Source organism: Salmo trutta, chromosome 38 (assembly GCF_901001165.1).
Source record: "Salmo trutta chromosome 38, fSalTru1.1, whole genome shotgun sequence".
NCBI classification, from domain to species: Eukaryota; Metazoa; Chordata; class Actinopteri; order Salmoniformes; family Salmonidae; genus Salmo; species Salmo trutta.
The window spans coordinates 23,552,066-23,577,956 of NC_042994.1; the positions used below are offsets into that span (position 1 = coordinate 23,552,066).

Here is a 25,891-nt window from a genome sequence, read left to right on the forward strand (position 1 = left end):
AATCTCGGGGGAAAGGAACAGACAGCGTAGTGCTTAACAGTGATGAACTCCGGGGAGGGACACAACTCACCTACTGTTCGGGTGTAAGTGGGGAGTGAGCATAAAATGAATGTCTTTGTGTAATGGACTTCAGAACGTTCTCTGAATAAACTGTACAGTCCTTTTGCAGAAAAGCTGAGTCCTTATCTAATTATTCTTAACCCAGTGTCTTACAAACCTTGGGGATTAGTCAAGGCTTATTAATTGTTATCATTGGGATAGAAAATTCCACTGACAGACAGTCAGAACCTGTCAGGGCCACGGTGGGTGTCAGAACCTGTCAGGGCCACGGTGGGTGTCTGTTCTCTGGTCCAGAGGTGAGACAGTCAGAACCTGTCAGGGCCACGGTGGGTGTCTGTTCTCTGGTCCAGAGGTGAGACAGTCAGAACCTGTCAGGGCCACGGTGGGTGTCTGTTCTCTGGTCCAGGGGTGAGACAGTCAAAACCTGTCAGGGCCATGGTGGGTGTCTGTTCTCTGGTCCAGGGGTGAGACAGTCAAAACCTGTCAGGGCCATGGTGGGTGTCTGTTCTCTGGTCCAGGGGTGAGACAGTCAGAACCTGTCAGGGCCACGGTGGGTGTCTGTTCTCTGGTCCAGGGGTGAGACAGTCAAAACCTGTCAGGGCCATGGTGGGTGTCTGTTCTCTGGTCCAGGGGTGAGACAGTCAGAACCTGTCAGGGCCACGGTGGGTGTCTGTTCTCTGGTCCAGGGGTGAGACTGTCAGGGTCACGGTGGGTGTCTGTTCTCTGGTCCAGGGGTGAGACTGTCAGGGTCACGGTGGGTGTCTGTTCTCTGGTCCAGGGGTGAGACTGTCAGGGTCACGGTGGGTGTCTGTTCTCTGGTCCAGGGGTGAGACTGTCAGGGTCACGGTGGGTGTCTGTTCTCTGGTCCAGGGGTGAGACAGTCAGAACCGGTCAGGGCCACGGTGGGTGTCTGTTCTCTGGTCCAGGGGTGAGACAGTCAGAACCGGTCAGGGCCACATTATTGATGACTATGACTAATTAATCAGCTGTTCTTTATTGATAACTATAATTAATCAACTATAAAAAAATGATTAGTTGAAACAGGTGTTTTACTGCAGGGCTGGAGCAAAAGCCTGCACCCATACCAGCTCCTTCAGAGGAAGGTTGGATAACCTCTGTTCGACAGACAGACGTCTCAAACTGCATCTCCAATTGGAAGAGAAACACAACAGCAAAAAAACACACATCAAAATACAGCCAAAGTAGTCCAACAGAACAAAAGTACCACTTAAATAGACAGAGGCTGCGTAGTGTAGTGCACTACATCAGGAACAGTGTTCCAAACCACACCCTGTGTAGTGCACTACATCAGGAACAGGGTTCCAAACCACACCCTGTGTAGTGCACTACATCAGGAACAGGGTTCCTAACCACACCCTGTGTAGTGCACTACATCAGGAACAGGGTTCCTAACCACACCCTGTGTAGTGCACTACATCAGGAACAGGGTTCCTAACCACACCCTGTGTAGTGCACTACATCAGGAATAGGGTTCCAAACCACACCCTGTGTAGTGCACTACATCAGGAACAGGGTTCCAAACCACACCCTGTGTAGTGCACTACATCAGGAATAGGGTGCCAGTTGGGACACATTAAAACAGAACAAGATACTCTGAATATAAAATATACCAATCACACATCTGGAAAATGATCATCTTTGGAGTCTCGCTTCCTCCGTTCTCCAGAGAGAAGAAAAGGGAGTGTGAGAGAGAGAGGTCATTAGAGGTCCATTCTATCCCAGACCAGACCATTCTATTCATCCATCGATGAGGGGGGGGTGGAAGAGTTCTCCCTGGAATGAACCATTATGACACCAGGCAGGGGTGCAGAGCCTCCAGAAAGTCTCCAGATATATGAGAGAGAGAAGGTCCAACGACAACTAAAGTCTGTCATCGTTTGTCTTGTTGCATAGAGAGGCGGTGGTTGCTTTAGTAACAGCCACCCAGTTTCAGATCGAGGAGGAAGGAGGAGTGTTTTGGGGGGCGGGGGCGTAAAGGGTGTGTCTTGGTCCGTTTCAGTCCCCGTTTCTCTCCAACGCTGAGGGGTTACATGGGTGTTTAGAACACCCCCCTCTTGCCAAACACACACACTCTCACATGTTAGACTTTTTCTGCCGCTCTCGACCATCAGATGTCTTCTTGACTTTAGAGATGCCCTCCAACATGCCGGACTCCGTCACCCTGCAGAGAGAAGAGGGAGAAAGAGAGGGTTAGTTTAATACTGAACACATCACGTTTAAACATCCCCAGATGCTACCTCACAAAAAAACAACACTGGCTCTTACACTTCATCCCTCTCCACGTCCTCCTCATCCAGGGGCAGGGGTTGTTGGTAGGGGTTGTTGGAAGCCGGGCGGAACTTATACCCCGTCAACACAAAGAAGATCAGAGTAGACACCTCCACTAGGAACTACAGGAGGGAGGGGTAAAGAGGGAAAATAAAACATTCAGACAATCTCGAAAAACAATGAAGGAATGGCTATCATCAGTGTCAGAGTTTCACAGTGTGACATCAGAAGTGGACAGTGTCTCACCTCGTAACACCACTGCCACTGGAAAGGCACCGTCACCTTCAGCAGGATGGCTACGATCCTCGTGAAGTAGATATAACACACTATCTACAGATCAAGAGATGGAGGGAGGGATGGAAGAGACAGAGTAGGAGAGAGATTACCCATCCTGACATTTTTCAGAACTTTCACAGAAAAATAAGTTAGAATTCAAAATATCTACAAGGAAGAGAGACAGACAGACACAGGTCTCCTCACCATGACATAGTAATGTCTGAATAGCTTGAGTTTCATGGCAGCTGAGGGAAACAAAGAGAGACAGACAGTATTACTACAGGGGAACTACAGGGGAACTACAGGGGAACTCAGCACCAACAAGTTGATACTATATTTGACTAAGGTATAGTTATTAACCACTGCTAACTGTCCATGAAATGTATCCCTCCCTGTAGATGGCTCACCTTTCCCATCAGTGCTGGAAGCCTCTTGTAGGTGACGAATAGACCTGCAAACACAAACAAACACACACACACACACACACACACACACACACACACACACACACACATTATCCTCTGATGGCCCGTCAGGGAGGAAGGAGCCCCCTTCTCAAACCCAACAGTAATATTCTCCTCTGATGGCCCGTCAGGGAGGAAGGAGCCCCCTTCTCAACCCCAACAGTAATATTCCCCTGATGGCCCGTCAGGGAGGAAGGAGCCCCCTTCTCAAACCCAACAGTAATATTCTCCTCTGATGGCCCGTCAGGAGGAAGGAGCCCCCTTCTCAAACCCAACAATAATATTCTCCTCTGATGGCCCGTCAGGGAGGAAGGAGCCCCCTTCTCAAACCCAACAGTAATTTTCTCCAACAAGGCAGCTGCATTGTCTTTTACATAAAATTCATGTTAGAATGTTCTAGTCACCCAAGTTATAGACTGTTTTCTCTGCTACCGCACAGCAAGCGGTACCGAAGCACCAAGTCTAGGACCAAAAGGCTCCTCAACAGCTTCTACCCCCAAGCCATAAGACTGCTCAACAATTAATAAAATTGTCACCGGACAATTTACATCGACACCCCCCCCTCCCTTTTGTAGACTGCTGCTACTCGCCTGTACCCCCGCACACTGGCTCGGTACCGGTGTCCCCTGTATATAGCCTCATTATTCTTATTATGTTACTTTTTATTATAACGTTTTATTTTTGTCTACTTGGTATATGTTTTCTTAACTTCATCGGGGTAGGGGGCAGTATTTTCACATCCGGATGAAAAGCGTGCCCATAGTAAACTGCCTGCTTCTCAGGCTCAGAAGGTAGGATATGCATATTTGGATAGAAAACACTCTGAAGTTTCTAAAACTGTTTGAATGTCTGTGAGTATAACAGAACTCATATGGCAGGCAGAAACCTAAGAAAAATCCAACCAGGAAGTGGGAAATCTGAGGCTTGTAGCTTTTTCAAGTGATTGCCTATCTAACACACAGTGACTTAGGGTTCATTTTGCACTTCCTAAGGCTTCCACTCGATGTCAACAGTCTTTAGAAAGTTTGAGGCTTCTATGGTGACACTGAAGTTTCTAAAACTGTTTGAATGATGTCTGAGTATAACAGAACTCATATGGCAGGCAAAAACCTGAGAAAAATCCAACCAGGAAGTGGGAAATCTGAGAATTGTAATTCTTCTTTTGAATCCTTATCGAAACTACAGTGTCTGTGGGGTCACGTTGCACTTCCTAAGGCTTCCATTGGCTGTCAACAGCCTTTAGAAACGTGTTTTATCCTCCTGTTACTGGGCAGAAAATAGGAGCTCAGTCAATGAGTGGACTGCCTGGGACCAGTGAGTTGTTTACTGCGCGGGCACATTTGGCGAGCCGCTTCTTCTTTTTCCTCTGTAATGAATACGCTATTGTCCGGTTGGAATATTATCGACGTTTTATGTTAAAAAAGACCCTAAGGATTGATTGTAAACAACGTTTGACATGTTTCTACGAACGGTAATGGAACTATTTGACTTTGTGTCTGGATTTACACTCGCACGTTATGCCTTTGGATAGTGATCTGAACGCACGTACAAAACGGAGGTATTTGGACATAAATATGGAGTATTTCGAGAAAAAAATTACATTTCTTGTGGAAGTAGGAGTCCTGGGAGTGCATTCTGACTAAGATCAGCAAAGGTAAGAGAATATTTATAATACTAATTCTGAGTTTAGTTGACCACAGAACTTGGCGGGTATCTGTATAACTTGCTTTGATGGCTGAGCCATATACTCAGAATATTGAAAAATGTGCTTTCTCCGTAAAGCTATTTTAAAATCTGACACAGCGGTTGCATTAAGGAGAAGTATATCTATAATTCTTTCAATAACTGTTGTAAATTTTATCAACGTTTATGATAAGTATTTTTGTAAATTGATGTGCTCATTCACCGGGAGTTTTGGTGGGAATACATTATCTGAACATCACACGCCAATGTTAAATGGGGTTTTTGGATATAAATATTAACTTTATCGAGCAAAACATACATGTATTGTGTAACATGAAGTCCTATGAGTGCCATCTGATGAAGATCAAAGGTTAGTGAATATTTTAGCTGTATTTTTGGTTTTTGTGATGCATGTCCTTGCTTGGAAAATGGCTGTGTGGTTTTTCTTGTGAAGTTTATGTCCTAACATAATCTAATTTTATGCTTTCGCCGATAAGCCTTTGTGAAATCGGACAATGTGGTTAGATTAATGAGAAGTTTCTTTTAAAATGGTGTAAAATAGTTGATTGTTTGAGGAAATGAAATTATTAGATTTTTGCAGTTTTGTATTTCGCGCCCTGATATTTCACTGGCTGTTGATAGTGTGTACCACACGAACAACAAGGAGTTATTTGGACATAAATTATGGACTTTAATCGAACAAAACAACATTTGTTGTGGACCTGGGATTCCTGGAAGTGCCTTCTGATGAAGATGATCAAAGGTAAGGGAATATTTCTAATGCAATGTATGATTTTAGATGACTCCAAGATGGCGGCTATCTGTATTGCCTAGTGTATTTTTCTGAGCGCAGTACTCAGATTATTGCAAAGAGTGCTTTCCTCGTGAAGCTTTTTTGAAATCTTTCACAGCGTTCGCATAAAGGAGAGGTTCATCTATAATTCTTTGAATGACAGTTTAATTTTGTATCAATGTTTATGACAAGTATTTTTGTACATTGTGGCGCTGATTCACCGGCAGTATTTGAGGGAAAATATTTTCTGAACGTCACGCGCCGATGTAAAATGCTGTTTTTATATATAAATATGAACTTTATCGAACAAAAAATGCATGTATTGTGTAACATGATGTCCTAGGAGTGTCATCTGATGAAGATTGTCAAAGGTTAGTGCTGCATTTAGCTGTGTTTTGGGTATTTGTGATGCATGCTAGTTGCTTTGAAAATGGCTGTGTGATTACGTCCCACCTTGCCCAGGGAGGTTAATGCAACCGCTGTGTCAGATTTCAAAAAAGCTTTACGGCAAAAGCAAATTTTGTAATAATCTGAGTACAGCGCTCAGACAACAACAAGCAATATAGATACCCGCCATTTTGGAGTCAAATAAAATCAGAAATAGCATTATAAATATTCACTTACCTTTGATGATCTTCATCAGAATGCACTCCCAGGCATCCCAGTTCCACAATAAATGTGTTTTGTTCGATAAAGTCCATCATTTATGTCCAAATACCTCCTTTTTGTTCACGCGTTTAGTCCACTACTCCAAATGCAGGAAGCGCGCGCAAAATGTCACGACGAAAAGTAAAAAAAATTGATTTTATTGATGTATTATATTAAGTGTTCATTCAGTATTGTTGCAATTGTCATTATACAAATAAATAAAAATATATTCTTTATATATATATTTTTTTAAATCAGGCGATTAATCGGTATCGGCTTTTTTGGCCCTCCAATAATCGGCACCGGAGTTGAAAAATCATAATCGGTCAACCTCTAATACTGACCATACAACAGGGAAGAGGATAGCTCCACAGCAGATGAGGTCAACCAGGAACAGAACCTTCTTCCACAGGGTGTACTCACTAGAGCCCTCCTCTGTAGACTCTATTATGATGTAGGCTACGTTGGCCAGAACCTGGGAGAGGGGGTGGGGGGGAAGAGAGAGAGAGAGTCAAACTGGTGGAAGTTTGCCAGAGATTAAGAAGAATACATCACTAAATCTATCTCTGTCAGATCATTGGTTAACGAGTCGACTGTCACTTCCGCACACCCCGCCCCCAGGTGTACATGTAGAGGGATGATGATATAACCCCCCACCCCCCACAGGAGGACATGTAGAGGGATGATGAGATGTTCTTGTCTATTGATGTTCTGTATCATGTTTCAAGTTGTGTGTGGACCCCATTAAGAGTAGCTGCTGCTTTTGCTAAAGCTAATGGCGATCCTAATAACATACCAACCCCCCTTCCTCGCAGGTGTACCTGTAGAGGGATGACGATATAACCCCCCCCAGCAGGTGTACCTGTAGAGGGATGACGATATAACCCCCCCCCAGCAGGTGTACGTGTAGAGGGATGACGATATAACCCCCCCCAGCAGGTGTACCTGTAGAGGGATGACGATATAACCCCCCCCAGCAGGTGTACCTGTAGAGGGATGACGATATAACCCCCCCCAGCAGGTGTACCTGTAGAGGATGACGATATAACCCCCCAGCAGGTCTACGTGTAGAGGGATGACGATATAACCCCCCCCCCCCAAGCAGGTGTACGTGTAGAGGGATGACGATATAACCCCCCCAGGTGTACGTGTAGAGGGATGACGATATAACCCCCCCAGCAGGTGTACGAGGGATGACGATATAACCCCCCCAGCAGGTGTACGAGGGATGACGATATAACCCCCCCAGGTGTACCTGTAGAGGGATGATGATATAACTCCCCCCCCCAGGTGTACCTGTAGAGGGATGATGATATAACCCCCCCCCCCAGGTGTACCTGTAGAGGGATGATGATATAACCCCCCCCCCCCCAGGTGTACCTGTAGAGGGATGATGATATAACCCCCCCCCCCCCCAGGTGTACCTGTAGAGGGATGATGATATAACCCCCCCCCCCCCAGGTGTACCTGTAGAGGGATGATGATATAACCCCCCCCCCCCCCCAGGTGTACCTGTAGAGGGATGATGATATAACTCCCCCCCAGGTGTACCTGTAGAGGGATGATGATATAACCCCCCCCAGCAGGTGTACCTGTAGAGGGATGACGATATAACCCCCCCCAGCAGGTGTACCTGTAGAGGGATGACGATATAACCCCCCCCAGCAGGTGTACCTGTAGAGGGATGACGATATAACCCCCCAGCAGGTGTACCTGTAGAGGGATGACGATATAACCCCCCCCCCCAAGCAGGTGTACGTGTAGAGGGATGACGATATAACCCCCCCAGGTGTACGTGTAGAGGGATGACGATATAACCTCCCCAGCAGGTGTACGAGGGATGACGATATAACCCCCCCAGGTGTACCTGTAGAGGGATGATGATATAACCCCCCCCCCCCCAGGTGTACCTGTAGAGGGATGATGATATAACCCCCCCCCCCAGCAGGTGTACCTGTAGAGGGATGACGATATAACCCCCCCCCCCCCAGCAGGTGTACCTGTAGAGGGATGACGATATAACCCCCCCCCCCCAAGCAGGTGTACGTGTAGAGGGATGACGATATAACCCCCCCAGGTGTACGTGTAGAGGGATGACGATATAACCCCCCCAGCAGGTGTACGAGGGATGACGATATAACCCCCCCAGCAGGTGTACGAGGGATGACGATATAACCCCCCCAGGTGTACCTGTAGAGGGATGATGATATAACCCCCCCCCCCCCCAGGTGTACCTGTAGAGGGATGATGATATAACCCCCCCCCCCCCCAGGTGTACCTGTAGAGGGATGATGATATAACCCCCCCCCCCCCCCCAGGTGTACCTGTAGAGGGATGATGATATAACCCCCCCCCCCCCAGGTGTACCTGTAGAGGGATGATGATATAACCCCCCCCCCCCCCAGGTGTACCTGTAGAGGGATGATGATATAACCCCCCCCCCCCCCCCGGTGTACCTGTAGAGGGATGATGATATAACCCCCCCCCCCCCCCCAGGTGTACCTGTAGAGGGATGATGATATAACTCCCCCCCCCAGGTGTACCTGTAGAGGGATGATGATATAACTCCCCCCCCCAGGTGTACCTGTAGAGGGATGATGATATAACTCCCCCCCCCCAGGTGTACCTGTAGAGGGATGATGATATAACTCCCCCCCCCCAGGTGTACCTGTAGAGGGATGATGATATAACTCCCCCCCCCCAGGTGTACCTGTAGAGGGATGATGATATAACCCCCCCCCCCCAGGTGTACCTGTAGAGGGATGATGATATAACCCCCCCCCCCCCCAGGTGTACCTGTAGAGGGATGATGATATAACCCCCCCCCCCCCAGGTGTACCTGTAGAGGGATGATGATATAACCCCCCCCCCCCCAGGTGTACCTGTAGAGGGATGATGATATAACCCCCCCCCCCTCCAGGTGTACCTGTAGAGGGATGATGATATAACTCCCCCCCCCCAGGTGTACCTGTAGAGGGATGATGATATAACTCCCCCCCCCCAGGTGTACCTGTAGAGGGATGATGATATAACTCCCCCCCCCAGGTGTACCTGTAGAGGGATGATGATATAACTCCCCCCCCAGGTGTACCTGTAGAGGGATGATGATATAACCCCCCCCAGCAGGTGTACCTGTAGAGGGATGACGATATAACCCCCCCCAGCAGGTGTACCTGTAGAGGGATGACGATATAACCCCCCCCAGCAGGTGTACCTGTAGAGGGATGACGATATAACCCCCCCAGCAGGTGTACCTGTAGAGGGATGACGATATAACCCCCCCCCCCAAGCAGGTGTACGTGTAGAGGGATGACGATATAACCCCCCCAGGTGTACGTGTAGAGGGATGACGATATAACCTCCCCAGCAGGTGTACGAGGGATGACGATATAACCCCCCCAGGTGTACCTGTAGAGGGATGATGATATAACCCCCCCCCCCCCCCAGGTGTACCTGTAGAGGGATGATGATATAACCCCCCCCCCAGGTGTACCTGTAGAGGGATGATGATATAACCCCCCCCCCCCCCCCCCCCAGGTGTACCTGTAGAGGGATGATGATATAACCCCCCCCCCCCCCCCCCCAGGTGTACCTGTAGAGGGAGGATGATATAACCCCCCCCCCCCCCCCCAGGTGTACCTGTAGAGGGATGATGATATAACCCCCCCCCCCCCCAGGTGTACCTGTAGAGGGATGATGATATAACCCCCCCCCCCAGGTGTACCTGTAGAGGGATGATGATATAACCCCCCCCCCCCCAGGTGTACCTGTAGAGGGATGATGATATAACCCCCCCCCCCCCCCAGGTGTACCTGTAGAGGGATGATGATATAACCCCCCCCCCCCCAGGTGTACCTGTAGAGGGATGATGATATAACCCCCCCCCCCCCCCAGGTGTACCTGTAGAGGGATGATGATATAACACCCCCCCCCCCCCCAGGTGTACCTGTAGAGGGATGACGATATAACCCCCCCCAGCAGGTGTACCTGTAGAGGGATGACGATATAACCCCCCCAGCAGGTGTACCTGTAGAGGGATGACGATATAACCCCCCCCCCAAGCAGGTGTACGTGTAGAGGGATGACGATATAACCCCCCCAGGTGTACGTGTAGAGGGATGACGATATAACCTCCCCAGCAGGTGTACGAGGGATGACGATATAACCCCCCCAGGTGTACCTGTAGAGGGATGATGATATAACCCCCCCCCCCAGGTGTACCTGTAGAGGGATGATGATATAACCCCCCCCCCCCAGCAGGTGTACCTGTAGAGGGATGACGATATAACCCCCCCAGCAGGTGTACCTGTAGAGGGATGACGATATAACCCCCCCCCCCCAAGCAGGTGTACGTGTAGAGGGATGACGATATAACCCCCCCAGGTGTACGTGTAGAGGGATGACGATATAACCCCCCCAGCAGGTGTACGAGGGATGACGATATAACCCCCCCAGCAGGTGTACGAGGGATGACGATATAACCCCCCCCAGGTGTACCTGTAGAGGGATGATGATATAACCCCCCCCCCCCCCCAGGTGTACCTGTAGAGGGATGATGATATAACCCCCCCCCCCCCCAGGTGTACCTGTAGAGGGATGATGATATAACCCCCCCCCCCCCCCAGGTGTACCTGTAGAGGGATGATGATATAACCCCCCCCCCCCAGGTGTACCTGTAGAGGGATGATGATATAACCCCCCCCCCCCCAGGTGTACCTGTAGAGGGATGATGATATAACCCCCCCCCCCCCAGGTGTACCTGTAGAGGGATGATGATATAACCCCCCCCCCCCCAGGTGTACCTGTAGAGGGATGATGATATAACCCCCCCCCCCCCCCCCAGGTGTACCTGTAGAGGGATGATGATATAACTCCCCCCCCCAGGTGTACCTGTAGAGGGATGATGATATAACTCCCCCCCCCAGGTGTACCTGTAGAGGGATGATGATATAACTCCCCCCCCCCAGGTGTACCTGTAGAGGGATGATGATATAACTCCCCCCCCCAGGTGTACCTGTAGAGGGATGATGATATAACTCCCCCCCCCCCAGGTGTACCTGTAGAGGGATGATGATATAACCCCCCCCCCGGTGTACCTGTAGAGGGATGATGATATAACCCCCCCCCCCCCCAGGTGTACCTGTAGAGGGATGATGATATAACCCCCCCCCCCCCCCCAGGTGTACCTGTAGAGGGATGATGATATACCCCCCCCCCCCCCCAGGTGTACCTGTAGAGGGATGATGATATAACCCCCCCCCCTCCAGGTGTACCTGTAGAGGGATGATGATATAACTCCCCCCCCCCAGGTGTACCTGTAGAGGGATGATGATATAACTCCCCCCCCCCAGGTGTACCTGTAGAGGGATGATGATATAACTCCCCCCCCCAGGTGTACCTGTAGAGGGATGATGATATAACTCCCCCCCCAGGTGTACCTGTAGAGGGATGATGATATAACCCCCCCCAGCAGGTGTACCTGTAGAGGGATGACGATATAACCCCCCCCAGCAGGTGTACCTGTAGAGGGATGACGATATAACCCCCCCCAGCAGGTGTACCTGTAGAGGGATGACGATATAACCCCCCCAGCAGGTGTACCTGTAGAGGGATGACGATATAACCCCCCCCCCCAAGCAGGTGTACGTGTAGAGGGATGACGATATAACCCCCCCAGGTGTACGTGTAGAGGGATGACGATATAACCCCCCCAGGTGTACCTGTAGAGGGATGATGATATAACCCCCCCCCCCCCCCCCAGGTGTACCCGTAGAGGGAGGATGATATAACCCCCCCCCCCCCCCCCCCCCAGGTGTACCTGTAGAGGGATGACGATATAACCCCCCCCCCCCCCAGGTGTACCTGTAGAGGGATGATGATATAACCCCCCCCCCCCCCCCCCCCCCCCCAGGTGTACCTGTAGAGGGATGATGATATAACCCCCCCCCCAGGTATACCTGTAGAGGGATGATGATATAACCCCCCCCCCCCCCCCCCAGGTGTACCTGTAGAGGGATGATGATATAACCCCCCCCCCCCCAGGTGTACCTGTAGAGGGATGATGATATAACCCCCCCCCCCCCAGGTGTACCTGTAGAGGGATGATGATATAACCCCCCCCCCCCCCCCAGGTGTACCTGTAGAGGGATGATGATATAACTCCCCCCCCCCAGGTGTACCTGTAGAGGGATGATGATATAACTCCCCCCCCCAGGTGTACCTGTAGAGGGATGATGATATAACTCCCCCCCCCAGGTGTACCTGTAGAGGGATGATGATATAACTCCCCCCCCCAGGTGTACCTGTAGAGGGATGATGATATAACTCCCCCCCCCCAGGTGTACCTGTAGAGGGATGATGATATAACTCCCCCCCCCCAGGTGTACCTGTAGAGGGATGATGATATAACTCCCCCCCCCCAGGTGTACCTGTAGAGGGATGATGATATAACTCCCCCCCCCCAGGTGTACCTGTAGAGGGATGATGATATAACTCCCCCCCCCAGGTGTACCTGTAGAGGGATGATGATATAACTCCCCCCCCAGGTGTACCTGTAGAGGGATGATGATATAACCCCCCCCCCAGGTGTACCTGTAGAGGGATGATGATATAACTCCCCCCCCCCCAGGTGTACCTGTAGAGGGATGATGATATAACTCCCCCCCCCCCCAGGTGTACCTGTAGAGGGATGATGATATAACTTCCCCCCCCCCCAGGTGTACCTGTAGAGGGATGATGATATAACTCCCCCCCCCAGGTGTACCTGTAGAGGGATGATGATATAACTCCCCCCCCCCAGGTGTACCTGTAGAGGGATGACGATATAACTCCCCCCCCCAGGTGTACCTGTAGAGGGATGACGATATAACTCCCCCCCCCCCCAGGTGTACCTGTAGAGGGATGACGATATAACTCCCCCCCCAGGTGTACCTGTAGAGGGATGACGATATAACCCCCCCCAGGTGTACCTGTAGAGGGATGACGATATAACCCCCCCCCAGGTGTACCTGTAGAGGGATGACGATATAACCACCCCCCCAGGTGTACCTGTAGAGGGATGACGATATAACCACCCCCCCAGGTGTACCTGTAGAGGGATGACGATATAACCACCCCCCCAGGTGTACCTGTAGAGGGATGACGATATAACCCCCCCCCAGGTGTACCTGTAGAGGGATGACGATATAACCCCCCCCCAGGTGTACCTGTAGAGGGATGACGATATAACCCCCCCCCCAGGTGTACCTGTAGAGGGATGACGATATAACCCCCCCCCAGGTGTACCTGTAGAGGGATGACGATATAACCCCCCCCCAGGTGTACCTGTAGAGGGATGACGATATAACCCCCCCCCAGGTGTACCTGTAGAGGGATGACGATATAACCCCCCCCCAGGTGTACCTGTAGAGGGATGACGATATAACCCCCCCCCAGGTGTACCTGTAGAGGGATGACGATATAACCCCCCCCAGGTGTACCTGTAGAGGGATGACGATATAGCCCCCCCCCAGGTGTCCCTGTAGAGGGATGACGATATAACCCCCCCCAGGTGTACCTGTAGAGGGATGACGATATAACCCCCCCCCAGGTGTACCTGTAGAGGGATGACGATATAACCCCCCCCCAGGTGTACCTGTAGAGGGATGACGATATAACCCCCCCCCAGGTGTACCTGTAGAGGGATGACGATATAACCCCCCCCCAGGTGTACCTGTAGAGGGATGACGATATAACCCCCCCCCAGGTGTACCTGTAGAGGGATGACGATATAACCCCCCCCCAGGTGTACCTGTAGAGGGATGACGATATAACCCCCCCCCAGGTGTACCTGTAGAGGGATGACGATATAACCCCCCCCCAGGTGTACCTGTAGAGGGATGACGATATAACCCCCCCCCAGGTGTACCTGTAGAGGGATGACGATATAACCCCCCCCCAGGTGTACCTGTAGAGGGATGACGATATAACCCCCCCCCAGGTGTACCTGTAGAGGGATGACGATATAACCCCCCCCCAGGTGTACCTGTAGAGGGATGACGATATAACCCCCCCCCAGGTGTACCTGTAGAGGGATGACGATATAACCCCCCCCCAGGTGTACCTGTAGAGGGATGACGATATAACCCCCCCCCAGGTGTACCTGTAGAGGGATGACGATATAACCCCCCCCCAGGTGTACCTGTAGAGGGATGACGATATAACCCCCCCCAGGTGTACCTGTAGAGGGATGACGATATAACCCCCCCCCAGGGGTACCTGTAGAGGGATGACGATATAACCCCCCCCCCAGGTGTACCTGTAGAGGGATGACGATATAACCCCCCCCCAGGTGTACCTGTAGAGGGATGACGATATAACCCCCCCCCAGGTGTACCTGTAGAGGGATGACGATATAACCCCCCCCCAGGTGTACCTGTAGAGGGATGACGATATAACCCCCCCCCCAGGTGTACCTGTAGAGGGATGACGATATAACCCCCCCCCAGGTGTACCTGTAGAGGGATGACGATATAACCCCCCCCCAGGTGTACCTGTAGAGGGATGACGATATAACCCCCCCCCAGGTGTACCTGTAGAGGGATGACGATATAACCCCCCCCCAGGTGTACCTGTAGAGGGATGACGATATAACCCCCCCCCAGGTGTACCTGTAGAGGGATGACGATATAACCCCCCCCAGGTGTACCTGTAGAGGGATGACGATATAACCCCCCCAGGTGTACCTGTAGAGGGATGACGATATAACCCCCCAGGTGTACCTGTAGAGGGATGACGATATAACCCCCCAGGTGTACCTGTAGAGGGATGACGATATAACCCCCCAGGTGTACCTGTAGAGGGATGACGATATAACCCCCCAGGTGTACCTGTAGAGGGATGACGATATAACCCCCCAGGTGTACCTGTAGAGGGATGACGATATAACCCCCCAGGTGTACCTGTAGAGGGATGACGATATAACCCCCCAGGTGTACCTGTAGAGGGATGACGATATAACCCCCCAGGTGTACCTGTAGAGGGATGACGATATAACCCCCCAGGTGTACCTGTAGAGGGATGACGATATAACCCCCCAGGTGTACCTGTAGAGGGATGACGATATAACCCCCAGGTGTACCTGTAGAGGGATGACGATATAACCCCCCAGGTGTACCTGTAGAGGGATGACGATATAACCCCCCAGGTGTACCTGTAGAGGGATGACGATATAACCCCCCAGGTGTACCTGTAGAGGGATGACGATACAACCCCCCCAGGTGTACCTGTAGAGGGATGACGATATAACCCCCCAGGTGTACCTGTAGAGGGATGACGATCATGAAGATCTTCTTCTCCTTGTCTGACAGGATGTATTTAACGAAGGCCCAGCCAGTACCAATCAACGCCAGAGTGATGAACAGCAAAACCCCCTTCAACCTGCACGCAACACACACGTTATTGCGCACAACACACACGTTACTACGCACAACACACACACGTTATTACGCACAACACACACAAATGTAACAGACACACACACATCAAAATATTCACACTGATCAGAAACATACACACATCAAAACTGCTTTACTCATTTCATATGTATATACTGTATTTTAGTTAATGCCACTCCGACATTGCTCGTCAAAATATTTATAAATTCCATTACTTTACTTTTAGATGCGTGTATTGTTGTGTATTGTTAGATACTACTGCACTGTTGGAGCTAGGAACACAAGCATTTCACTACACCTGCAATAACATCTGCTGAACATGTGTATGTGACTGATAAAATGTGATATTATACATACAGTATGACACACACCCATTTTATACACACACACAGATGTATCACCCCCCCTCCAGAAATATCACCCAGAATGAAATAGAAGTCAGACTGACAGGTGAGTAATGTAGTACATGACAGCCCATCCTTCTATGGGGTGTCCCTCTGTGTTGATGAAGTGGTAGTTGATCTGAGAGAGAGGAGAATCAACATTTTATAGGATATTCCATTTTACATCAGAAGGCAATTATAATTTAGTGGGGTCGGTTAGGTGGAGGATGTATGTGGAGGTCCGTGTGTGTGTGTGTTTCTCTGTGGGTTTCTCTGTGTGTGTGTGGAGGTCAGTATGTATGTGTGTGGCTACATGTGTGTCTGTTGTACTCACGCTGTGGAAGACCAGGGAGATGGACTTGGTGAAGGCCAGAGCTGCCATCAGCCAGTGGATCTTAAACACACTGTACCTACAGGGGAGGAGAAAGGAGTGAAAGAGAAAAAGAGAGAACCAGAGAGGAGAGCAGAGGAAGAGAGAACCAGAGAGAGAAGGGAAAGGATAGCAGAGGAAGAGAGAACCAGAGAGAGAGAAGGGAGAGGATAGCAGAGGAACAGAGAACCAGAGAGAAGAGAATAGCAGAGGATCAGATGGGTTATAAACTGTTTACTGGGAGCGTTCCTATGTGTACCGGTGCTTCATCAGTGTGTAGATCCAGAACAATGTCTGCTATAGGGTTTCCGGCTGACAAAATGTATTAATTAATATCCCATCAAAATAAAATTGTATCCGGCCAGATTGTCCAGGGCTGCCCATCATACACCCTGCAGCACCATACCCTTCTCTCTCTGCCTTATGAGCTGCTGAGAGACATAGACAGACAGAGCGAGCGCCTAGACTACTGTTGATTGTGAAGATAGAGGCCTCTTTCATTGCAGTAAAACAAACAGTAGAGACTAGGCCTATAGAGAACAGCCTACAAGAAGAGCAGATGCTAGGCCTATAGAGAAGAGCCTAGGAGAAGAGTAGGCCTATAGAGAACAGCCTACATGAAGAGTAGATACTAGGCCTATGGAGAACAGCCTAGGAGAAGAGTAGATACTAGGCCTATGGAGAACAGCCTAGGAGAAGAGTAGATACTAGGCCTATAGAGAACAGCCTAGGGGAAGAGTAGATACTAGGCCTATAGAGAACAGCCTAGGGGAAGAGTAGATACTAGGCCTATAGAGAACAGCCTAGGGGAAGAGTAGATACTAGGCCTATAGAGAACAGCCTAGGAGAAGAGTAGATACTAGGCCTATAGAGAACAGCCTAGGGGAAGAGTAGATACTAGGCCTATAGAGAACAGCCTAGGGGAAGAGTAGATACTAGGCCTATAGAGAACAGCCTAGGGGAAGAGTAGATACTAGGCCTATAGAGAACAGCCTAGGGGAAGAGTAGATACTAGGCCTATAGAGAACAGCCTAGGGGAAGAGTAGATACTAGGCCTATAGAGAACAGCCTAGGGGAAGAGTAGATACTAGGCCTATAGAGAACAGCCTAGGGGAAGAGTAGATACTAGGCCTATAGAGAACAGCCTAGGGGAAGAGTAGATACTAGGCCTATAGAGAACAGCCTAGGGGAAGAGTAGATACTAGGCCTATAGAGAACAGCCTAGGAGAAGAGTAGCGAGTAGGTCGATAGAGAACAGCCTACATGGGTAATGTCCTCCATATAAGTAAGTTTACTGTGCAACTCGCTCTTCAGGTAGGATGTAATCTTGAAACTTTAATGTATTTATTTTTTTCATAAAAATGAAGGCAGCGTGCGAGGCCCATGGTATGAAGGCAGCGTGCGAGGCCCATGGTATGAAGGCAGCGTGCGAGGCCCATGGTATGAAGGCAGCGTGCGAGGCCCATGGTATGAAGGCAGCGTGCGAGGCCCATGGTATGAAGGCAGCGTGCGAGGCCCATGGTATGAAGGCAGCGTGCGAGGCCCATGGTATGAAGGCAGCGTGCGAGGCCCATGGTATGAAGGCAGCGTGCGAGGCCCATGGTATGAAGGCACCGTGCGAGGCCCATGGTATGAAGGCACCGTGCGAGGCCCATGGTATGAAGGCAGCGTGCGAGGCCCATGGCATGAAGGCAGCGTGCGAGGCCCATGGTATGAAGGCAGCGTGCGAGGCCCATGGTATGAAGGCAGCGTGCGAGGCCCATGGTATGAAGGCAGCGTGCGAGGCCCATGATATGAAGGCGGCGTGGGAGGCCTATGATATGAAGGCAGCGTGCGAGGCCTATGATATGAAGGCAGCGTGCGAGGCCTATGATATGAAGGCAGCGTGCGAGGCCTATGATATGAAGGCAGCGTGCGAGGCCCATGGTATGAAGGCAGCGTGCGGGTCCCATGGTATGAAGGTGGCGTGGGAGGCCCATGATATGAAGGCAGCGTGGGAGGCCTATGATATGAAGGCAGTGTGCACCAGTGCTCCAGACTGACAGCTGAACTTGAGGTGAGGAAGAATGTTTTAGTAACCAAAGTTACTCCTATAATTGAACAATATAATACTGATCATAATAAAAAAATATATATATATACACTCTGACCGAAGATTAACGAATTATTCTTCTCCTGTACACCTGTATGTAATAATAAATTATAATAGTTTGTTTCTTCTGTACACCTATATGTAATAATAAATCATAATAGTTTGTGGGGTGGTTGTATTTACTTGTGGGCATTTCTTGTACAAGAGTGTAATGGCAATGTGTATTTCATATCCAGACTCCCCCCCGACACACCTGCAGGGAGTGGGGTCACGGCCAGGGAGACCATTGTCCAGCACCCCTGGAGCAAATGGGGTTAAGTGCCTTGCTCAAGGGCACAGCGACAGATTTTTAACATTGTCGGTTGCGGATTCAAACAAGCAACCTTTCGGTAAGTGGCCAAAACGCTCTAACCTTGAAGCTACCTGCCGCCCCCGTTTAGCAGACACAGTAGCCTATCTGACAAGGATAAAGAAATGCATGTCGGTGTCGTAGCATGCCGCCGTGTGTGTGTGTGTGTGTGTGTGTGTACCTGTGCTTCAGCAGTGTGTAAACCCAGACCATGGCTATAATGAAGAAGACTCCAGCCATGAAGATGTAGAGACGAGGGAGAAGGATCTCTGCTGCTGACAGGTAACCTCCTGGGTTCTTCTCCGTCACCTCCACCTGGACACACACACACACACGTAATCAGAAAACACTAAGAAATGTAAACACTAACAAGGTAATACAGAACACCACTCACGTTGAGATTGTAGGGGCGGTTGGTGCCTGGCAGAATGTTCTCACAGTAGTGGAAGTTGAGGTTGTACAGGCCCTCATCCAACTGGCCAATCACCATGTGGAACTGTGGAGAGGGAGGGACCACGGTCAGCTGTCACTCAAATAAACACCCAGCAGTGTGAAGGTTGAACAATGTGTGGAAGACTAAAAGCTGTGGAAAGGTTGGAGAATTATTTGACAATGTCTGTAAAAAGGTTGTTTTAAGGTATTGCGGAAGATGTTTGAAGGTATTTAAACATTGTGTAAAGGTTGTGTAAAGGTTAGTGGACTCACGCTGAAGCTGTAGGAGCCGTTGATTTTCTGCACATCCAGAGTCAGCCCGTTGATCCGCCCCACCTGGAGAAACATACAGTCAGAAGTTACACACACAGAGAGAGAGACACACACACACACAGAGAGAGAGAGAGAGCGACACACACACACAGAGAGACACAGAGAGAGAGAGAGACACACACACAAACAAAGAGAGAGCGAGCGAGATAAAGAGACACACACACCTGCTTGGTAGGTTTTTTAGTCTCCATTTTGTCCAACTGTGCCTTTACTTCTTCCTCCTTGAGTTCTGGTTTCTCTTCCTCCTTCGTCCCCTCCTCTTTCAGCACTGTATCTTTCTTCTCTTCCTCCACATTACTCTTCTGTACTGTCACTTTCAAGTCCTCAGAGTCATTGGGAACCAATCTTCTTCTCCTGGAAACTGAACACACAGCCAATCAGAAGACAGCACATAATGATGATGATGATGATGGATGAACGTGAATAAACTCTAACCTTGATACTCTGTAGTCAGGTTATATAAAGACAACACTACAGGTTATATAATGACAACACTACTCTGTAGTCAGGTTATATATAATGACAACACTACAGGTTATATAATAACACTACTCTGTAGTCAGGTTATATAACGACAACACTACAGGTTATATAATGACAACACTACTCTGCAGTCAGGTTATATAACGACAACACTACAGGTTATATAATGACAACACTACTCTGTAGTCAGGTTACATATAAAGACAACACTACTCTGTAGTCAGGTTATATATAATGACAACACTACAGGTCAAATAATAACACTACTCTGTAGTCAGGTTATATAACGACAACACTACAGGTTATATAATGACAACACTACTCTGTAGTCAGGTTACATATAAAGACAACACTACTCTGTAGTCAGGTTATATAAAGACAACACCACAGGTTATATAACGACAACACTACTCTGTATTCAGGTTACATATAAAGACAACACTACTCTGTATTCAGGTTACATATAAAGACAACACTACTCTGTATTCAGGTTATATAACGACAACACTACTCTGTAGTACTTTTTGGGTTGGGGTCCCCCTGGAGTTCAGGCCCCCCAGACAGCATACGAACACATCAGTCTTTCCTTCAATCATTATTCATGGCAAAATGTGTAGAACAGCATGAAATTAACTCATGGATTCTTGAAAGTCGAGACAAACTGAATTTTTATAGCTGGAAAAAAATGTGTTACGTTACATTGAGAAATTTTATAATTTTATACTTTCAATATTATTCATTTCCATTTTGGTTCTATTCCTGGGAATGCTCTTTTTTGGTGCAAAGGATCCCAATTTCAAACGCTCCCAATAAAATGTTTAAAATTCCAAAAACTTGCAATAATGAATATTAACTGACAAAATATTGTATGTAGTTTCTTGCAATAACCCTAAGGGATATTTCTCTCAAAACTGATTGCTAAAGATTTGTGCAGAGATTTAGTCAACTGCGTCAGATCAGTCTAAAATCTTAAATGAATCAGGAATGCGCAGGGGCAGCTATACCATAAGGACCCTGTTTTTAATGACCTCAGTACATGTAGAACAGCAAGACCACTCATGGTCTGTAAAGTTCATAATGTTCTGTACACTCAGTGTATATATATTTCAAATTAATATTAAGACAAATATTTGTGGGGGAAAAAGTTGAGATTGTCCCATCTTTCAAGAATCTCTGAGCTCTAAAACAGCAACATTTTTCTCTCAGCCTCATGGCAAAATATCCATGAGACTAGCTTTAAAACGACAGTTCTCCCTGCACCATGGTGCAACCCCCCCCCCCGGGACTGCACTACGCCACTGCGTTGTATTGAAGGGAGGTATATAGTGCTGACCTGAGTCTTTAGTGAGTGTCTTGTCTGTCTTCAGCTGGGTCAAGACACTGTCCTGGTCTCCATAAGACTTCACATTGACTCTACAGAAGAGAGGAGAACACACACAGTTAGTTTTTGATAAACACATGTATTCACTAGGCACAAAAAAACCCAGCTGATCTCTCTCACACACACAGACAGAAAACCGTACCTGAGGATGTTGGTGTCAATGAGGAAGAGGAAGAGGGGCTCAACACTGCTTTGTTTGCTGAGCGGACACACCTCCGTTTCCTCCGCCTGGAGAACAAACATTACAACATTACTACACAACCTTTTAGAAACATTACATTAGGCCTATATGAATCCTACCTTTGAAGCACATCAAGAACAGCAGACCCTTTTCCTTTCTTCCTGTGCCAATCAAATTTGCCTAGACCTAACGTCAAGTTACCAGGTTGCTAGGTAACATGACTGAACAACATTGTTTGTTATCAAAACAATAATAAGCGACCCGGGGTAAAGTTTAAAACGCCCCGCGACATGGTTTGGGAAATTATATCAAAATCATCAGACTGGCGTGGCCTGTGTACTCTTGGTTATACCAGGGATTAAATGATAACGAACTTTGCTCACTCTGCTCCAATGTATCCAATGTACAAGTGTAAGAGCAGAAGACTGATCAGGGTCTGCATCCCCCACTCGCCATCATGGCTACAAACTGATGGAGGAATAGATGAGCAGGAAGAGCTGACGGAGAGAAGCAGGTGAGCGAGGTCAGGTAGGGGATGAGACCGGCGGATTACAGCTGCCAACCGTGATATGCGCATGAAAGTGAAGTGGACATTGTTGGACCGGCGCATATAAGAGACTAGTTGCTGTTGCTTAAAACATTTCACCAAATTTATAAAACACAACTTTATAACAGGACCCAGCGGCGTCTTTAGATCGTAGGGCAGAAAAAATGTTGGTAGTATCATATGAAACGGTACTAAAACAATGTATTACCTAGTATATGTACTGACAGTAAAACATAATGGGAGTTTCTCAATATGCATACTACCGTGCTCCACACTCACGCTCCGAGTGCATTCTCCGAGGACGTTCTTGTGAAAACGAGAGTGGAGAACACCAAAAACAAGTACATTTGAGCAGCACTTTCACTCCCCCTAGTGTATTACCTCACGCTTCACTGAACATTTTCCAGCCAGGACAATGGCAACAATAGACACCAAACAAGATATACACAAAGCAAACGTTTTACTTCATAATTATCAGCTAGCTATATGTGAATGGTAATAATGTAGTTAAACAGATAGTTTAACAGGCAAAAATTACCTAAAACTAATGTTAAGCAAGGTAGATTCAATTCTTTGTGGGTAGCTAGCTAGCTAACAGTAGTAGCTAGCCAGTTAATGTTAGCCCTATTGAATTACTATGGCCTTGCGTTCTATGCTCACTACAGTGGGTATTGTGGGCCGGTAAACGTGCCAAAATGAACACATATATTTATTAACGTATCAAGACAAAATATTGTATTCAGGGAACATATGAGATGTGAATAGGCAACATTTGCTTCAGATCAAATCATTTTTATACTTTACTGTAGTTTTTTTTCTTGGGATGTTTCATATTTCTGTTTATACTTTCCATTGACGTGTGATATTTTGATATTTCAAAATATGAACAAAAATATGGAACAAACGGAGTACACACCTGAGAAGTGCCCTTCACGCTCCGTTTGACTTTGATTTGGACTCATGTTCCGACCCTCCAGTGCTCGGAGCACGGTAGATTGCATTTAGAGAAACACCCAATGTCTCACATAGTAGCCTATATCTCACCTCCGTATCTACTGATAGTAATGCCTATAACATGGTATTGTTGAATAGTCGATTTTGATTGGCTGGCGGGGCGTTCCAGAGCGTGCATTCATTTAAGATAACAGGACAGTTGCAAAAGTGATTTGGTTTGATGAGATCTACTCACTGTGTAGGACAGCACTCCATTAACACGAGACTTGGAGAGACTGAATCCCACCTATATGGAGAGAGAAAACAATGATACAATTCACTAACTGGAGACAATATAGCCAGAGAGCAAGCTGTACACACGCCAGTTGTTCTTACAGGGTGCTTGCTGTTGTCCTCAGGCAGTCTCAGGGAGAGAACGTTGACGTCCAGATTTCCGTTGGCAAAGAAACCGAAGGTGTTGAGATGAACCACAAATCTAGTGTCATTCTGAAAGAGAGATGGAGGGAGAGAGTGGGAGGGATGGGAGGGAGACAGTGGGAGGGATGGGGGAGAGAGATGGAGGGAGAGGGGAGAGAGAGAGGGAGGGATGGGGCAAGAGGAATGGGGGGAGAGACGGGTTGGAGGAAGAAGAGGGAGGGAGGAAGAGAGTTTGGGGGGCGACGAGGGGAGAAAGGAGGAGGGAGAGAGGTGGCATTTGTTATCCAAGTATGACAAATATCAATGTGAAAAATTGATCATGAGAACACTGAGGATGAATACTTTAACATCTCAGCTGATGTAACGTTAGACAGCTAGCTAACTAACCTTTTTCTAGTTGTTTAGCTGCAACGTTTCTATGACAGTCAAGTGTAAAAATCACAGACACATTAAAAGGTTGCCTAGTTAACAAGCGAGTTAGTTGGCTGGCTAAGTTAAGTGATTAGTAGTAGCTAGCAAACAGAGTTGCAGAAATCCCCTGACGTAGGCGCTATAAAAGCGCTACACGTTAGCTAGCTAGCTTAGCTATGGCTGAAAAGGGCAAAACAAAGTTAGCTAGCGCGATGCATTTTGAAGAAGTTACATTTGTGGAACTTTGCTACCGCTATCTCAATTTCGCATGTTATTGGCTATAAGTACACACTACCTGAGAACACAGTGTATGAAGTAACGTTAAAGCAAGATTGGTGTTATTTTACCTTTAGGGCGAGTTTGTGTCTTCTTGCTTCGCAAAAGACCAGCACGAGAACAAAAACCGCTAAACCAACGCGCCCATGTCGTCCCATGGTAGCTAACAAGCTAGCTAGACGGCTGGTAATATGTTACACAACTAGAGTATACACCTATTCACTACAGAATAAAATATATTCCTTGATAACGAGTGAAAATAATCAATTTACCGAAACTATTTTGCTTCCCTAGTTCACACTTCCTGGTATCATTGCTACTTACACGTCACCAGAGTGACCCGTGATCACTCTGCTACGGTGCTCCCAGGCGGAGGGAGGGTGTAGGACAAGAGAAAACACTAGCTAAGGTTTAAACAGTCTTCTCCATAGACTGAATATCGTTTCTCGAGAAATAACTACTGTTGTAAATGTTTGTTCTCAATGCATCAGTCAGGGTTAGACTAAAATAAGTCAGTCCAACCACTCACTGGATCCATACGATCACTTGGCTAATATGCCTTGTTCATTACTGTCCTGGTTAGTGATTACTGTCTTATTTCACTGTAGAGCCTCTAGCACTGCTCAATATGCCTTAATCAACCATGTTGTTCCACCTCCCACATATCACCTGGTTTAAACGTCTCTAGAGACTATATATCTCTCATCATTACTCAATGCCTAGGTTTACCTCCAATGTACTCTCTTCCTACCATACCTTTGTCTGTACATTATGCCTTGAATCTATGCTATCGTGCCCAGAAACCTGCTCCCTTTACTCCCTGTTCCGAACGTGCTACACGGCCAGTTCTTATAGCCTTTAGCCGTACCCTTATCCTACTTCTCCTCTGTTCCTCTGTTGATGTGGAGGTTAATCCAGGACCTGCAGTGCCTAGCTCCACTCCTACTCCCCAGGTGCTCTCATTTCTTGACTTCTGTAACCGCAAAAGCCTTGGTTTCATGCATGTTAACATTAGAAGCCTACTCCCTGTTTGATTTATTCACTGCTTTTGCACATTCTGACAACCCGGATGTCTTAGCCGTGTCTGAATCCTGGCTTAGGAAAACCACCAAAAACCTTGAAATTTCCATCCTTAACTATAACATTTTCTGCCAAGATAGAACTGCCAAAAGGGGCGGTGTTGCAATCTACTGAAGAGAGCCTGCAGAGTTCTATCTCACTATCCAGGTCTGTACCAAAACAATTCGAGCTTCTACTTCTAAAAATTCACCTTTCCAGAAACAAGTCTCTCACCGTTACCGCTTGCTATAGACCACCCTCTGCCCCCAGCTGTGCCCTGGACACCATATGTGAATTGTTTGCCCCCCATCTATCTTCTGAGCTCGTGCTGCTAGGTGACCTAAACTGGGACATGCTTAACACCCCGGCCATCCTTCAATCTAAGCTTGATGCCCTCAATCTCACACAAATTATCTATGAACCTACCAGGTACAACCCCAAATCCATAAACACGGGCACCCTCATAGATATCATCCTAACTAACTCGCCCTCCAAATACACCTCTGCTGTTTTCAACCAAGATCTCAGCGATCACTGCCTCATTGCCTGCATCCGTAATGGGTCTGCGGTCAAAAA

The 25,891-nt window shown here is 48.1% G+C and overlaps 1 protein-coding gene across 2 annotated transcripts; it reads right to left on the reverse strand.

Moving 5' to 3' along the window:
* Window positions 1-1,035: 1,035 nt before the first annotated feature.
* On the reverse strand, window positions 1,036-24,581 carry LOC115178541 (protein GPR108-like). 2 transcript variants are annotated; one of them, XM_029739800.1, is made up of 18 exons: window positions 24,328-24,581; window positions 23,528-23,638; window positions 23,388-23,438; window positions 21,613-21,698; window positions 21,423-21,502; window positions 19,807-19,967; window positions 19,547-19,612; window positions 19,236-19,337; window positions 19,023-19,156; window positions 16,365-16,440; window positions 16,096-16,169; window positions 15,513-15,630; window positions 6,558-6,688; window positions 3,033-3,076; window positions 2,830-2,870; window positions 2,596-2,679; window positions 2,347-2,471; window positions 1,036-2,242 (listed from the first exon to the last, which is right to left on the reverse strand). In XM_029739800.1, exons 1-18 carry the CDS (start codon window positions 24,412-24,414, stop codon window positions 2,155-2,157), a joined length of 1,659 nt encoding a protein of 552 aa, XP_029595660.1. In that variant the 5' UTR covers window positions 24,415-24,581; the 3' UTR covers window positions 1,036-2,154. The 2 variants fall into 2 exon arrangements, with proteins under 2 accessions (XP_029595660.1, XP_029595659.1); XM_029739799.1 differs by having other exon boundaries at window positions 19,547-19,609; window positions 19,771-19,967.
* Between the last annotated feature and the right edge of the window lie 1,310 nt (window positions 24,582-25,891).

What these genes read in the sequence shown, in the direction of transcription:
- LOC115178541 (XM_029739799.1), bottom strand. Translation starts at nt 24,414, where the DNA reads ATGGGACGACATGGGCGCGTTGGTTTAGCGGTTTTTGTTCTCGTGCTG. An exon ending in ACCGCCCCTACAATCTCAAC is followed by an intron (nt 19,157 to 19,235) that starts GTGAGTGGTGTT and finishes GTGTGTGTCCAG; the next exon opens with GTGGAGGTGACGGAGAAGAA. An exon ending in TCTCCCTGGTCTTCCACAGC is followed by an intron (nt 16,170 to 16,364) that starts GTGAGTACAACA and finishes CCTCTCTCTCAG; the next exon opens with ATCAACTACCACTTCATCAA.